The following is a 16,461-nucleotide window of genomic DNA, read 5'->3' on the forward strand; positions in this document are numbered from 1 at the left end:
TAGAGGTGTTATCAGATGACGATTGTCTTTCAGTGTTTTTAGATCATGCACCGCCAGAACTGAAGTTCGACGCAGATCTGAAGCAGCAAGCAATAGTGGCACAAATAGCAAGCAAATGTAAAGGCTTACCACAGGCTGCAAAATATCTGGGGTGTACACTGTACTCAATGGGAGAAGATACGTATATCGAATTGTGAGATATTTGAGGATGAGTGGCAGGGACTGACAAGATTAATAACACGATAATTAAGAATGCATGTTTATCCAGCCAATCTCTCAAAGGAGATGCACGATCGAGAGAAATCTATCATCATATCCTCATAGATTGCACCATCACATTCTTATATATATAAGAAATAATTAATTGTATCTTTTAATTTGTTCCTATTATTCAACATAAAACCCTGCTAATTATTTTCATTAAAAATGATAACAACATGTCATGCATATACATGAATAATTATTTAACATAAGACTCTGCTAATTATTGAAACTATATGTTTGACCACAATCACTAGTTTTAATGAAAATATATAATTGATAGAATATATAAAAAAAATCCCTTGGTTATGGTTTTTGAAAGAACCTGGTCATTAACCTCCCAAATAATGAATAAATGAAGGAAGAATTGATACAGAAAGATTGGCTGGGATAGATATCGAATTAATATGAGCATTGCGTGTAGTGGCTTGATTGTTAAGGAATCTCAAGGTATTCAATGGCAGACATATTAAAATCTCAACAGGATGCTTTTCAACTAATTAAAAGCCAAATTCAACCTCAATCAATCAGACTCGGCCGAGTCTGGAAGCAAGACTCGATCTGGCGAAGATGCAGAAATCAATCGAACCGCATCCCGCAAGCTCTCAACGACGATACATATTGTGCTAGTCCAGCTCACTGATTGAAGTTTCTTACCTCATGCATGGAAGTTTCCACATGCTGAAAAGTCAAAGCAGAATAATTGCAGTGAAACAAATAACTAAGCTTGATGGATGTATTTGGTCGGTTTATACTAACCACTAAGGAAATATCCAAACAATTTAATTGAGGGTCCCTAACGAGGCCTACCACACAAAATCATTGTTCATAAAAGACTTTTAAGACTTTCTTTTTGCCTCTCACTTTCTTCGAAAATTGTCATTGTAGATTCATTCACATAGAGGGAGGGTGAGAGCCGTGAGACCGAGACTGGTCCACGCTGGCCTCTCCGTAAATGTTTGTTCTTTCATATCAGCGCACCATATTTGAATACATATTAATTATCACTATTTTCAACAAGCAAGATACTCCCTCGTTTCAGTACCCTTCATTCATTCTTGACATCTTGCCAGTTTCACCAAGGTTGCCTCTGACTGCTTGATCAAACCGAAGATGCATAGGAGGGGCACTTCACGATGTAAGGCTTCATCATCTAATCAAAACATGACCTGTGAATCTGCCGGCACTACAAGTAAGGTAAGAAAACTGATCCCTTGTTGTTGATACCAAGAAAGATCAGGGAATTAGTACAGGATCACGAGATGCGAGAAAGAGACGAGGAGATAAATTCATGAGGTTTGAAACACTCAGGAATAAAACAAGCACACTGTTTTATTTCAACAACAACAAGAAGGTTACAAATAATTAAAAACTCTTTAAACACACTCTCTTCTTTTCTCTAGTGTTTCTCTCTTGTATTTCCCACCAACAACGAAACCCACGATTTGTTTGGCTGATGTGCATTTATGGTAGATAAAAGCATAAAAAAAGGGATCCTTGGATTGCGCTACTGAATTGTGAGGCAATCAAAGGAAGGCAGGGGTAGGAAAAATCACCGTAGCTCAGATTTTGCGTCATGTTGATATAGAAGTCTTTTGACTTAAGGCTAGGGGTTTTTGTTCTTGATGTTTTGTTAACAACAACAATTCTTCTGCAGGCAATTCCTTTGGAAACTTGTAAGTTGAGCGATGATCTGAATTTGCTTCAATTGATGCTAAGAGACGCTTGATTATCTTAGACGATGTATGCAAGGTGGACAGTGAGCGATGGGATCTTCTATGCTGACCCCTTTCAGCCGCCCGTGGAGTTAAGATAGTTATCACAACAAGAAACGATGGCGTCCCATCGATTAGGGGGTGGCTTTTCACACCACCATCTAGAGGCATTATCGGAATATGATTGCCAGTCAATGTCTGCACATCATGTTTTAGGAAAAGAAAAATTTGATGCAACCCAAATCTGCAAGCTTTTGGGTAAGAATAGCAAGCTAGCTAGTGTAAGGGCTTACCGTTGGCCGCAAAATTTTTTGAGGGGAAGCTGCGTTCCACTCTAAACTATGATGAATGGGAAAAGATATCAAATTGTGAGATATGGGATATATATACATGAGAGAATGAATGGAGTTTTTCCACCCCTATGTTGCCACAACAGGATAGTTTTTTATGGTAGCCGACGGATTTGTACCATTTGTTGCGGCACTAATTTGTCATTTGAGGAGTTAACTGGATGTACTGATGGCTGCTGCAATATTCCGAATAAGCTGAGGAAATCATGTAGGTAATTTACTGTTTGTAACTAGCACAACACAATCACGTTTAGCTAGAAATTAGTTCTTAAATTAACAGTGAGGATCTTAACCAGCACAAGCACGATTAGCGATATTGAAGGAAGGAACTGGTTACGACCGGCGCTAATTTTATGTGCTTGATTTCAATTTATTTGCAAGGCAATATTCAGTTAATTCTACTAGTTTTAAACTTGATAACCTGCAAGAAAAACAAAGATAAAATACATTAAATCCCATGGTGCAGCATGTTGGGAATCCTAGCTTCCATGCATCTTCACTTTATGCTTATTTTTTAGCAGCTAGTACTTCAATGCAATGGAGTCCTGGGTTAGATGAGGCAATTCAGTGCCTGATTGTGAGCACTCTTCGACTTTCAAACACCGATCATTTTGCAGTTTCCATGGAGGTATGGGATATCGCTAATTGAACGATGCATTATCAGTAACCTAACGAATCTTCCCTATTCACCTTTACGTGTTCCATGGCATATACAGGAGTATTCAACGAATGAACAAGGATCTTCTCATGGTTTGGCCACATTGACTGTGGAAAAACAAGTGGGGATTCCAGATCTTGGAGCACTTTTCGTATCTTCTTTCTGTAGAGCTTTTGGCTGGCTCGGATAATTCAGGTATGGAATATTATATCTCATATATATCGTAGCTAGCTAGCAGTACTGCAATAAAATCTGCATATTTTGGCACACCTGCAATGAATTGTATGCAGTAGAAGCGAGGTGTGCTTATAATTAATTTCTACATTAATTATAATCACTAGCTAGATATTGCTCCATATATATATATATATTGGCATAATCAGTCAGTTGAATGCACAAGTCCTGTGTTTTATATAGATAAATCCAACAGAACTTAATCATGATCAGATCAACAAAAAGGGAAATGAGGGGGGGAATATATATCAATAGCAGTATTAGGAAATACGGTATGATCAATGCGAAAGGTGAGTCGTAGGCGAGTCAGGTTGTTTTATATAGACATAGTCATGGTTGGGCGAAGAACACATCTGCAGTAAGATCGACCAAATTCCTCCTGGAGTTGGTGATGGAGCTGTAGTACTGAGTGTGGGGTTCAATTTCTAAGACCTAGGCTAGGCTGCAATATTGAGCTTGGGTGGCCAAACTACTCTTGGTCCAGGTGAATGCATCAAAATCTAGATGAGATTCTATCAATTTCTTTTTATTTAATTTTTCTCTATAAAATATTATTTAATTTTAAAAATTGTCTCCAACAACGCTATTTTAAATAAAAATTTAAAAAAATTTATTGATTTGCAAGTTGACCTATCCCACCTGTAATCTAATTTTGAACCAAGTCTCTTAGCCATGTATGGGATTGATACTCCATTTTTTCCGGAAAAAAATGATCTCAAAATTGATTTTTTAATTGATCTTAAAATTGATTTTTTTTATAAGAAAATGTAAAAAGAATAATCTTGTTTATAAAAAAATTAAAAATTATGGATGCTAAAATTTGATGGAAAAAAGAAAAAATATATATTTTATTTTGAAGAATATGCTTCGTTTCAGGATACTAAGGTGCTTTGTTTTTTAATTTGAAGACAGGAAGAACGACTTCGTTTCATCCCACGTTTTTCAGAGCTTGCCTTTTGAAAACTTGGACGAGCTACTCTTTATTGTTGTCATGATGGTTATTCTTTTTAAAAAATTAAAAATAATATACTTTTTAAATAATCATATTAAAATAATAAAAAATATTAAAAAAATAACTTTAAAATTTAAAAATAAATATAATGTTAAAATTATAATTTTATAATTATTAAGATTTAATTTGATAAAGTAAACATTTTGTTATAAAGAAAAATTTGTCTTAAACTTTAGATAAAATCAATAAATATAAATATAATTTAGATTAATAATTAATTAATAATATATTTTATTTTAAGTAAAGTGTATTAAAGTAATATATATTTTCTTAAGGCAACTAGTTTTTCTAGTTAGATTTTTATAAATTATAGATTTTCTAAAAACCATTATACTAAATAATAAATTTTTTTCATTATAAGTTTATAATTAAATTTAAAAATATCTTTTAATTTAAAAAGACAGCCATTTGATATTATATATGATATGACAAGATGATGACTCCACCATATATTTATTTAACTAAGAATTATTTGTTTATTTTTGTTAATCTATATAATTTTATTTTAACATATATATTTTTTTATATATATTGCTCATGTATATTTCTTTATATACTGTTTATGCATAAATATATCAAACATAGATTAATTTTTTTAGATGGGAAGTAGATATCTATTTTTTTTCCTTACTGAGATAGAGACTCCAAATAGTAATTTTATTAGATTTTTTAATTGATCTCAAATTATTTTCATATAAAAAAATATAAAAAACTATTCTTGTTTATAAAAACATAAAAATCACGGGTGAAAAAAATTGATATAAAAAAAATATATTTTATTGTAAAGAATTATGTTTGCTTCACTTGCAGGATACGAAGGTGCCCTTTTTTTTTCACACCTTGCCTGCTGAGAACTTTTGACAATTCATTGCTTTATTTGGCCGCTATCTTTTATGCGCGCTTTCTTTTTTATTTTTTAAAACAAATTAATTATTTATTTGTGCATACGATTTCTTTTCCAAAGTGAAATGATTCTATCTCTAGACAAAAGGACGTAATAATTAATTAAAAAGTTGAAAATTCCATCCAAAAGCAGCCACCAACCCTATGGTCAAATTACAAATCAATTTGAACACCATTTTATATCTATCCACATGGAAGCCGCGGTGGACAGCACCACTCTATATCATATCTTATAAAGCTTTTTTATATTTGCTTAAGGGTTCGGGATTTTCTTATTATTTTAATTTCAATACATTATTTATTTTATTTATTTATTTTGGGCTAAGTGTAATTTAATTTATTCCTAATTGTTTTCGGTCTCGCGAGGGGGTTCGAATCAAGACACCTTATCTGTAATAAAGTATATAATTTAATTAAGATCAAGTTTTTGTGCGGACCGACTTTAATTAAAGATATCGATATGTTAAATATTTAAAAAAGTATTTTGCTTGGAAAAATTAAAAAATCAAAACATATTTTCTTATAAAAAAATAAAAATAAAAATAAAAATTCACATGCGACAAAAAAATATTCTCCGTGCGACATCGTTCGAGCTAGAGCGAATATCGACAGTTTCCTTCTCTCTCTCTTCGTGTTTGGTAAAACACATCCTTGAATTATTTTTTCTTGAAAAAAAATGAAAGAAATACAAAAAACCCTCGCCGACTTGCCATTTGCAGGCTACCCAGAGACAGCAATTTAATTATGGCTCTTGTTATCGGAGACGCTATCCTTTCAGCTACAATCAGCCATATAATCAACCAGTTAGGCTCTCTGGAGCTACTCAAGTTCGCTCGCAGAGGAAAAATCCACTCTGATATCAAGAAACTCGAGGCAAATTTGCATATGATCCATGCTGTTCTTGATGACGCAGAGGAGAAGCAGATGGGAAGCCAAGCTGTCAAACTCTGGCTTGATCAGATCCGTGAATTGGCCTATGATATCGAAGATTTGCTCGACGAGGTTTTCACTGAGCTTGAAGAGGAACAACGAGCTAGCTCAAGTAAGGTGAAGAGCGCCATGCACTGGTTCTTTCCCTCTTTTAATGCTAATTTTCTCTTAACATACAAAACGGACCCCAAGATTAAGAGAATTCTTGCTAGATTGCAAGAAATTGCTCAAAAGAAGAATAATCTTGAGCTTAGAGAGAATGGCAGTGGAGGGGTGTTGAAGAGTAAGTCATTGAAAAGATTGCCCAGTACTTCTTTAGTGGATCTTTCTTATGTTTCTGGTAGGGATAATGATAAAGAGGAAATCTTGAAGTTGCTTTTTAGTGATAAAGGGTGTGATGAGTACGGGATTGGTGTGATTCCTATTGTAGGTATGGGTGGTGTGGGTAAGACCACTCTTGCTCAGCTTGTCTACAATGATGAGAAAGTAGATGCTTTTTTCGATTTGAAAGTTTGGTGTTGTGTTTCCGAGGACTTTGATGTTGTTAGGGTTACGAGAACTATTCTTGAGGCAGTTTCGGGGAGTTACGATGCGAAGGATTTGAATCTGCTTCAACTTAGGCTGAGAGAGAAATTGGCGGGGAAGAAGTTTCTTATTGTTTTAGATGATGTTTGGAATGAGAACTATGATGACTGGACTGTCCTTCGCCGTCCTTTCCAAGTGACATCCCCAGGGAGTAGAATCATCCTCACAACTCGTAATCAAGATGTTGCATTAATGATGAGTGCTTTTCCGTGTTACCTTTTGAAAGAACTGTCATTTGAGGATAGCCTGTCTTTGTTTGCAAAGCATGCACTGGGAAGGTCCAATTTCAGCGATCTGCCAGACCTGCAGGAGATCGGCCAGAAAATAGTTCGAAGGTGCGGGGGACTGCCATTGGCTGTTAAAACACTGGGGGGCCTCTTGCGCACCAAACCTTATGTTGATGAATGGGAAACTGTACTTAATAGCAAAATGTGGGATATATCAGAACACAAGGGCGGCATAGTTCCAGCCTTGAGGTTGAGCTACTATCATCTTCCTTCATATTTGAAGCAATTGTTTGTTTTTTGTTCTATACTTCCAAAAGACTATGAATTCTATAAGGATGAATTAGTGTTGTTATGGATGGCCCAAGGATTTCTGCCAAATGCAAGAGGAAAGAAGCGGATGGAAGACTTCTATTCTTGTTTTAATGAATTATTATCAAGATCGTTTTTCCAGCAATCAAGCAGCAATGAACAACGTTATCTGATGCATCATCTTATCAGTGATCTGGCTCAATCTATTGCTGGAGAAACGTGTGTCAATTTAAATGATAAGCTGGAAAATAACAAGGTCTTTCCTGTTCCTGAAAAGAATCGCCATATGTCATTCACTCGTCGAACATACGAGGTGCTGCAGAGGTTCAAAGACCTGGGTAAACTGAAGCGTCTGCGGACTTTCATTGCATTGCGACTTTACTCTTCACCTTGGGCTGCATATTGCTACTTGAGTAATAATGTATTACATGAGGCACTGTCCAAATTGAAACGCTTAAGAGTTCTTTCATTGAGTGGTTATTGCATTACAGAGCTACCAAATTCAATTGGTGATTTGAAGCAGTTACGTTACCTTAATTTCTCTCAAACTAAGATTAAGCGGTTGCCTGAATCTGTGAGCACTCTCATAAACTTGCAGACTCTCAAATTATATGGATGCAGGAAGCTTGATAAGCTGCCACAAGGGACTGGGAATCTTATCAATCTTTTTCATCTGGATATTACTGATACTGATAAGTTGGCTGAGATGCCTTCGTGGATGGGTAATTTGACAGGTCTTCAGAAATTGTCAAAGTTCATCGTAGGAAAAAAAGAGGGCTGCGGAATTGAAGAATTGAGAGGGTTGCAGAATCTTCAAGGCCGACTTTCCATAATGGAATTGCATAACGTGATAGATGCTCGACATGCAGTTCATGCTAATTTAAGCGGCAAGCACAACCTTGATGAGTTAGAACTGGCATGGGTTAAGATTGACATTAAAGATAAAGGCCCACAACATCAAATGCTTGTTCTGGACTCACTAAAACCTCATACAAACCTTAAAGAACTAAAGATTTCATACTATGGCGGGACAGAATTTCCTTCATGGGTAGGACATCCATCATTTTCTGAAATAGTGCACTTAAAACTGTCTTCTTGCTGGAAATGCACTGTATTGCCACCACTTGGGAGGCTACCTTCACTCAGGGATCTGTGCATACAAGGCCTGGATGCTGTGGAGACTGTTGGTCCTGAGTTTTATGGAGATGGTTCTTCAGTCGAGCCTTTTCCATCTCTGAAGACTTTGACATTTGAGGATATGCAGGAATGGAAATCTTGGTCCGCAGCTGGAGTTGATGGAGAAGCTGAAGGAGAATTTCCTAGTCTTTCTGAGCTTACATTATGGAATTGTCCCAAGTTGCTTGGCAAGTTCCCTAGCTGTCTTCCTTCCTGTGTAAAGATTACGATTGCAAAATGCCCAATTTTGGTAGATTCAGACGAAAAGCTTCCAGTGCTTAGTGAACTGAAATTAGAAGAATGTGATGAGGTGACACCTAAATGCATGTTTCGTAACTCCTCCCTAATCACATTGAAACTTGGGAGCATGTCAAGGATTACTTGTTTGGAGGGCCAGTTTCTGCTGTCACTGGGAGCACTTAAAGTTCTGATGATTTCTGATTTTCCAGAACTAACCTCCTTGTGGCAGAAAGGAACTGGATTGGAAAATTTTGAACATCCTCACTTTGTGTCATCGACAGAGAATGGTATGTCCAGCACACATAAAAGTTCGAAATTGTCAGGCTGTGGTAAGCTGGATCTTCTGCCAATCCAAAGGGTGCCCATGCTATTGTCTCTCGAGGATCTGTGCATTGAATCATGTCCAAATCTTGTGTACATTCCTGAAGCTGGACTTTTATCGTCACTGAGACATCTAGTACTTCGGGATTGCAAAGCTCTTAGATCCCTCCCTGATGGCATGAGCAATTGTCTTCTTGAAGACTTGGAGATAGAAGAGTGTCCTTCGCTCAAATGCTTTCCAGGAGGGATGTTACCTGTGACGTTAAAAGGGTTGAAGATTCGATACTGTACAGAATTAAAGTCTCTGCCTGAGGATTTGATGCACAACAAAAATGGCCCTGGCACCCTGTCTCGTTTTGAGCACCTGGAGATCATTGGCTGTCCATCTCTCAAGTCCTTTCCTGATGGGAAATTACCACCTCGACTCAAGACACTAAAAATCTGGGATTGTTCCCAATTGAAGCCTCTTTCAGAAATGATGTTGCATGATGATATGTCCCTTGAATACCTAGCCATTTCAGACTGCGAAGCCCTGTCAAGCTTTCCTGAGTGCCTTAGCAGCTTCAAGCATCTCTCTGAATTAAATTTAAGTAATTGTTCTGCACTCAAGCACTTTTCAGGAGTTGGCTTTTCCCTCGCTAACCTCAGAACGTTGACTTTATACAATTGCAAAAATCTCAAGTCTCTACCTAATGCGATGCAAAAACTCACATCCCTGCAAGAACTGACAATTTGTAGCTGCCCAGCTCTGGAATCCTTTCCAAATGGTGATATGCCTCCAAACTTGACATCGCTTGAGATCTGGGATTGTGATCGTCTCAATGGGTGCCTGTCAGAGTGGAACTTGCAAAGTCTAGCCTTCCTCAGAGATTTCAGTATCGCTGGTGGATGTTTTTCGGACACAGTTTCCTTTCCAGATGAGAAGTGTCTGCTTCCTACAACCCTAACTTCTGTTTGGATTGGAAGACTTCCAAATCTGGAATCTCTATCCATGCAGCTCCAAAGCCTTGCTTATCTAGAAGAGCTAGAAATTGTTGATTGTCCTAAATTAAAGTCCTTGCCTAGGGGATGCCTACCTCATGCTCTTGGAAGATTCAGCATCAGGGACTGTCCGTTAATGACACGGCGCTGTTCCAAGGAGAAAGGAGTGTACTGGCCATTGATTTCCCACATCCCTTGTGTGGAGATAGATGATGGCCATGACATGTAAAGAAATATGGGGTTGCTTGTTATATGTCTCTTTCATATACGTATGTAAAATGTATCCCTTCTGTAATCAATAATATTTTGAATTATTTTGATGAATAGGAGTGTGTTCCCTTTTGCTTCTGATTTTGTATGTGTATATATATGACTTGCCAACTTCTTACCCTGTTTTATTTTGATTTATTATATTATTACATTTAATAAAAAAAAATAAAAATTGAATTACCGAAACGAAGGTGTTCTGTTTCTGGCTTGCTGGAAGGTGTGTTTAATTCTAATTTTGACGGGAAAAGGATTTTCCATGGTATTATGTCAGGTTGTTTGGATATGAACTATCACAGCAGAACTTGTTGCTTCCTGCCCGAAGAATTCAGGCTGTTCATCTCTGTGAATGTGTTCTTTTGTTAAACATTCATTAAAAATCACTTTGTTGATAAAAGAGGCAATCATAATGTCTAGAATTTATTTCAGAAGAAAAACTGTTTGGTTGGTACGATCGTTTAGTTTCATAGAGCTCTGGCCACAGTCCAAACCATTTCCAAGCTTTCAGGTGAAATGCTCTGCCTCTGCCATCTGCGGTGTTGTTAGGGAACTCCATAGGGAGGAGCAGTTATTTCAGGGTGATGAAGAATTGGTATTTGAGCAAGAGTTGGGATTATTTGGTGATCTTGTGGTTTCATGTTTTTCTTTATCTTGGTTAGATATCCCATGCTTAGTCTTTTGTATTGGTGTGTATCATACGCTATCTTCGGACAGGTTGTGAAGCTAAAGCCTCAAAGTTATTGATATCCATGAAGGTTTTAATCATGAGTTGTTTCCTCCATAATTCCTTCTATGCTTATCTAGGATTGTAATTCATCGATAGTTGCTACTTGTATGCGCAGCTTGGTACTCAGCTACACTTGATGTTGGAAAGGAAGGAGAAGGAAAGATCACTTCAAGGAGCTAGTAGCATTCATTGAACGAGTAGATTTTTTTGGCGGATCCCATAAATCCAATAATTGAAATTTTTTGAGGAAGAATCTTCTGGTAAGATCATCCTTATTTTTCCCGTATAATCCACAGGCTTGACTTGAACAAGTGTCCATTAGGCGATGAAGAGAATCACATCAATTGACGTAACACTCTACTGTTTCCTAATGAAACAAAGAATTGCAAACTCAAGGGTAGTACGGAAATCAGGCTTTAGACTTCGGCATTGGCTATGGAAGAGGTGTGCCTGCAAGGAAGTGACTGATCAATGCAGATGCTCTCACAGGCTGGATGCTTGGTACCATATGTCCAGCCCCTCTTACAGTTGCGAATGTCAAGTCCCCTTTGTATACTTGTACATACCCACCAACCTGTTCTTCCATTGTTTTGGAACTCGTTTACTCGAGATGATAGAATTCAGTAAATGCTGAAGTGATAAAAAAAGAAGTTTACCTCCCCACCGTGGAACCATGGATACCATTCAGTTTTGATAGGAAGTTTCATCTTGTTAATTGCATACTGGGTAGAAGTAAAAGGTACCCTTCCGTCTGTATCACCACTGCACACCATTGAAACAAATGATCAGTAAGCATATCTTATGTCAAAACGGCCTTATGAAAAGAAAGGGAGGGTGGTGGTGAAAACTGATACGAACATAAGATGACATGTTACTGGTCAAAATTATTAACCTTTTTATTTTCAAGCAACGGCGTATATGAGTTTGCCCTTTTAAGAGATAAACTAGGAAATCGGCACACAAAATCAAAACAAGTGGAGTTAGAATGTTTTTATCTTGTCGCACTTAAAAAATATGATTTTTAATAAATATCATGTTTTTAAATTGCAACAAGATAAAACTCCAATTATTTGTTAATTGATTGGTTAGTTTATAATGACAAGTGAAACCGATTGAGCGGGTCCAAAAGTAATAAAAAAAATTTTAAAATGGTTAAAATTAAGGAGTCTCAATGACGTAATAAATTTTTTTTAAAAATGGTTAAAATTAAGGAGTCTCAATGAGGTTTTTAATTACTACAAGAAAAATAATATCTAAAAACTCCTATAAAAATTTAAACACGATTCAATAGTTAAATAAAAAAATATAGCCTTTAAAACCATTATTTTAGTATAGTGTGATTGGACCTCGTATTGGAACTAAACTTTACCTACTGGTTTATAAATATATTTGTTAAATCATCTACTTAATCTGCTTAGAACAAATTTTTTTTAGTTATAACAGACTTATACTGATCAGAATCTTTTATTATTGCAAGCCTGAATATATCATTGACATTAAAAAATAAAAGATAATTAATGTGTGAACAATAACTTTTTACAATTGTAATTAAAGTTTATTTTTATATCTACAAGTTGGATAAATATGTATATTTTAACTCATAATACATATTTTAAAAAAAAATTATTAAATTATAGTTTTTATATAAAACAGTAAATCAATTTATACAACTGAATGCAAATGCATTCAGTTGGCCAATTAAGCTAAATGATTTAGAGTTTCACTTTTCAAATGATAAAACTCTAAATCATTTATTTTATAAATATAACAAAATAAAAATGTGATATTTTACTAATTTATTTTTTTAAATTGTGATAGTCACCAAGATTTTTTTAAAATATACTAATTTTAAAAAAAATATCTCCTTTTAAGCCACCATAACCAATCCATTGAAGCTTAGAAATGATTGCTCTAGGTTTCATCACCTTTTGTCGTTAAGGACCCATCTTGTTTTCTTGAAAGAATATCTTGTTTTCTTGAAAGAATCTTCTATGTTAGGTAGCTGATGATAGCTAAAAGTGTTACAGGTTGCTAATTGTTTTTGTTTTTTTTTAAAAAATATTTTTAATAAATTATTATTTTTTTTATTTTTTATTTTTAATAATTATTTTAATTATTTTAAATTATTTTGATATGTTGATATCTTAATTGTTTTAAATTATTTTGATATGTTGATATCAAAAATAATTTTTAAAAAATAAAAAATAAATATTATTTTAATAAATTTTCAAATAAAAAATACTTTAAAAATAACAATCATTTTTATAATACCAAAATTATCTATAATTGAAACTTTAACTCAAGGCCTTCCATATTGAAGATCAAGTTTTAACTACTAATAATGGGCAACTCTTTTTAAATGTTGACAGGGTTGGGCTGTTCTAATTCTTGAGGACACACCACTTCCATTTCTTGGTGAAAATTTTTGGGACTTCGCAAAGCTTGGTAGGCGCTATGGCATTTCACCAACAACAACACGATTAATGTTACTAACCTGAATAACCATACTCGAAGTCCATTTTCCATCAACTCCTTTACCAAGGGAAGAATGGTAGAGGCACTGTCAACCCAGTCGAAATCGCTGCATGGTTCCCAATCATAAGTGAGCTTGGTGACATTGGCATGCATGGCTTCTTGGACGTCAGGTCGATTAAGGTATGCATACACGTAATAATCACTGCAGGGATCGAAGTTCATCAACTGCCACACAAAGTAGTTCCAGCTAAGTCACATATATACTTGATCATTGATCAGGTTTTTAGATCATCAGAAAAATCACCGAGTTTCAATTCCATACTCGACAGACTTAACTTCCAATTTCGCTAAAAAACAGAAGTAATTTGCCCAGAAAATAAGTGAAAACTGGAACAAAGTACTATTATTATTCATGCATTTTTTTTCTTTCTATTTGTTGAGAAGAACTTGTTTTTACTTACTGAAGTCTTCCTGGGCCTCGATGTGAGATTTCCGTCAAGGCACAAGGGACCATAGATGTTGTAAACATCAATAGCATTCCAAACATCTGCATCTGTTTTCAACAAGCTATGACGGCACTCGGCAGATTCATGGGCTCTTGAGAAATCACAGTAACGGTGGATTTTACGCAAGTTGTCATATGAAATTAGAGCATGGGTTCCAAAGAAGTCATACATCCCTTGATTATCGGTTTCATCATCTATCGCAGCATTTCCAATCTGCACTATAGCAATGCTGGACCTTACACATGCATTATGTTAAGAATAAACATCCTGTATTATTAGCTTAATCTTCTGGATTGGATAAGAGTTCAATTTCAATAATGTGCTCATGATCAGAAATTTCTTGAGATAAATTATGTTGATTGATTAAAAGCAAATAATTACTCTACTTGAAAAACTCAAGTTTTTGATACTAAATTAAACTAATAAGTGAGAGGGATGCGAAGAAAGAACTCCATGTGTTAAGAAAATGAACAGATAAAAGGAGGGGAGACGCATACCAGGACCCCTTTGAGGTTGACAATAGTCGTATTAGCCTTCTTATTATGATGAAGAACAGTCTGTGCAAGTTGAGGCGCATAGTGCCCTGCATAGCTCTCTCCGGCTATATAAAAATCTCTGTTTTTGTATTCGGGAAATCTCCCTAACCAATTTACAAGGAACCTATAATTTTCTGCAGCTGTTTGTCTATCTCCATTAGTCCTCCACGTTGAATTAGAGTATGAAAACCCTACTCCAGCAGGGGACTCCACAAACAACACATTTGCAACTGAAAAAAAAAAAGCACCTCAAATTAATTTATCAAGAAAATCCCCAAAAAACTAACCTCATTTTTTACATTATTCTATTGAAAGATAAGAATAAACATTGAAGAGAAATCATGCCATTATTCCATGAATATCTGTTTCTGTAAAGAGTTTTCCCGTTGCTGTGTACACGAAATGGTCCAAGCTCTTGCATCGCCCCATAAGCCAATGATGAACAACCAGGGCCTGTGTCAATATGAAGCGACTCCATCAACAAATCAACTACAAATACGTTGCATATACGAATAGCCTTTGCTGCTAACGTCTTATAGATGGGGAAAATTAAACATTAATTCCAAAATTATCTTATTTTATGTGGTTACGTTTTTCAAGGACTAATATTTCAGTTAAGATTCTTCAGAATTCTTTATGGGATACATTATGACATTTGTAATAACTTTGTCTGATCTCAAATATGAAAATGGAAAGGGCTTTGATAAATAGAGTAAGGAGTAACGAACCTCCATTTAGCCAAAGAAGAAGAGGCAAGTGCTCCTTTGAATGCTTATCAGCTTCAACAAAATAATAATAGAATGCTGCACCAGCAGTTTTATTAACAGTAATATAGCCACCGTACTGTGAGAATCTGACATGGGGTTGTCCAGGCAACCTTTTAATTCTATCTTTCTTTTTCGATCCCTCTTTACGAGGATGACACTTCGATTTACCTAAAAGCGTATTCATTTCCTCAAATTGGTTCGTATCAATCACCTCGAAAGGACGCGTATCAATACTATAATCTCTACTAAACTTGGCTTTATAGAGATTGTCAAGTGCTTCACCTTGGTTCTTGACGCCATGAATTTGAGCTACAAAACGTGAAAGGGTTACAAGGAAAACGAGAAACAAACAAGGTCGTCTATTTCCCATTGCGTTTTCTTTCTCCCTCTCTTCAAAACAGAAAAGGAGAAGGTTTAGGCGGCTTCGTTCTTGGCTTTGGATAAAGAATTAATTTATACGATCTTATGATAGGAATAGCCTAGCATGAGACAGTACGGATTTCCCATATTCATTGCTGTATTCTTGCGTGTCAGGATTAGATTGTTTACCTAAATTTCTAATCCGGTTTAGGAGATCTTAATTTCTGCTAGGAAGAAATACTCGTCAGCTTAATTTGTTTTCCAGAAACAATAAATGGCAACAATGTATCTAGTCCGTATATTGTCATGGCTGTGAGATATATTAGTCCAGACAAGGAAAGCAATTCACACAAAAGGGAAAGACAAAAAAACATCAAGTACGGCTTTGTTTCCTTTTTAAATTTATTTCCATTTTATTTAGAAAGTTACGGGGACTGGGATAAGATATTCTGGGCATCTTCTGTTAAGTAGATGCGTGCATATCATGTTGAACTTGGCTTTGACAGATTTTACCCGCACAACAATCTATTGAAAATTTGAGTAGAATTAATAGGTCTTGTTAGAATTTTTTTTCAAATAATTACAAAGAATCCTTTTATTTTACCTCCATTATTTTAAAAATTATGATCAAATTATTTTCATATATAAGGTACAACAACCTCAAAAACCCTAAGAAAATAGTAATGTTGAGATATTGAGAATTTTTTATTACATGTTTGTTCAAAATGAAAGAAATTATTTTCTTCTGTTTAGTAGATGCGTGCATATCATGTTGATCTTGGCTTTGGCAGATTTTACGCGCACAGCAATCTATTGAAAAATTCAGTAGAATTAATAGGTCTTGTTAGAATTTTTCTCGAATGATTACAAAGAATCCTTTTATTCTACCTCCATTATTTTAAAAATTATGATCAAATTATT

At 35.4% G+C, this 16,461-nt stretch overlaps 3 protein-coding genes across 6 annotated transcripts; 2 read left to right on the forward strand and 1 right to left on the reverse strand.

Moving 5' to 3' along the window:
- Positions 1-1,168: 1,168 nt before the first annotated feature.
- On the forward strand, positions 1,169-3,907 carry LOC105113682 (uncharacterized). Of its 4 annotated transcripts, none has more exons than XR_840008.1 (4): positions 1,169-1,458; positions 1,919-2,538; positions 2,845-2,954; positions 3,043-3,907. XR_840008.1 is itself a non-coding variant. In XM_011009960.1 (4 exons), exons 2-4 carry the CDS (start codon positions 2,318-2,320, stop codon positions 3,172-3,174), a joined length of 459 nt encoding a protein of 152 aa, XP_011008262.1. In that variant the 5' UTR covers positions 1,169-1,458; positions 1,919-2,317; the 3' UTR covers positions 3,175-3,907. The 4 variants fall into 4 exon arrangements, 2 of the variants coding, with proteins under 2 accessions (XP_011008262.1, XP_011008263.1); XR_840007.1 differs by having other exon boundaries at positions 2,848-2,954; XM_011009960.1 differs by having other exon boundaries at positions 1,919-2,534.
- A 1,970-nt stretch (positions 3,908-5,877) lies between these two features.
- On the forward strand, positions 5,878-10,131 carry LOC105113692 (putative disease resistance RPP13-like protein 1). The gene has a single exon (XM_011009979.1). The coding sequence runs from the start codon at positions 5,878-5,880 to the stop codon at positions 10,129-10,131; it is 4,254 nt and encodes a 1,417-aa protein (XP_011008281.1).
- Positions 10,132-10,900: 769 nt separating this feature from the next.
- LOC105113681 (serine carboxypeptidase-like 40) lies at positions 10,901-15,550 on the reverse strand. Its single transcript, XM_011009959.1, has 8 exons — positions 15,142-15,550; positions 14,759-14,866; positions 14,375-14,643; positions 13,833-14,090; positions 13,391-13,596; positions 11,553-11,658; positions 11,330-11,470; positions 10,901-11,244 (listed from the first exon to the last, which is right to left on the reverse strand). The coding sequence occupies exons 1-7, from the start codon at positions 15,548-15,550 to the stop codon at positions 11,330-11,332; spliced, it is 1,497 nt and encodes a 498-aa protein (XP_011008261.1). The 3' UTR covers positions 10,901-11,244.
- Positions 15,551-16,461: the final 911 nt, after the last annotated feature.

Source organism: Populus euphratica, unplaced genomic scaffold, assembly GCF_000495115.2.
Source record: "Populus euphratica unplaced genomic scaffold, PopEup_1.0 scaffold444.1, whole genome shotgun sequence".
Taxonomy (NCBI): domain Eukaryota; kingdom Viridiplantae; phylum Streptophyta; class Magnoliopsida; order Malpighiales; family Salicaceae; genus Populus; species Populus euphratica.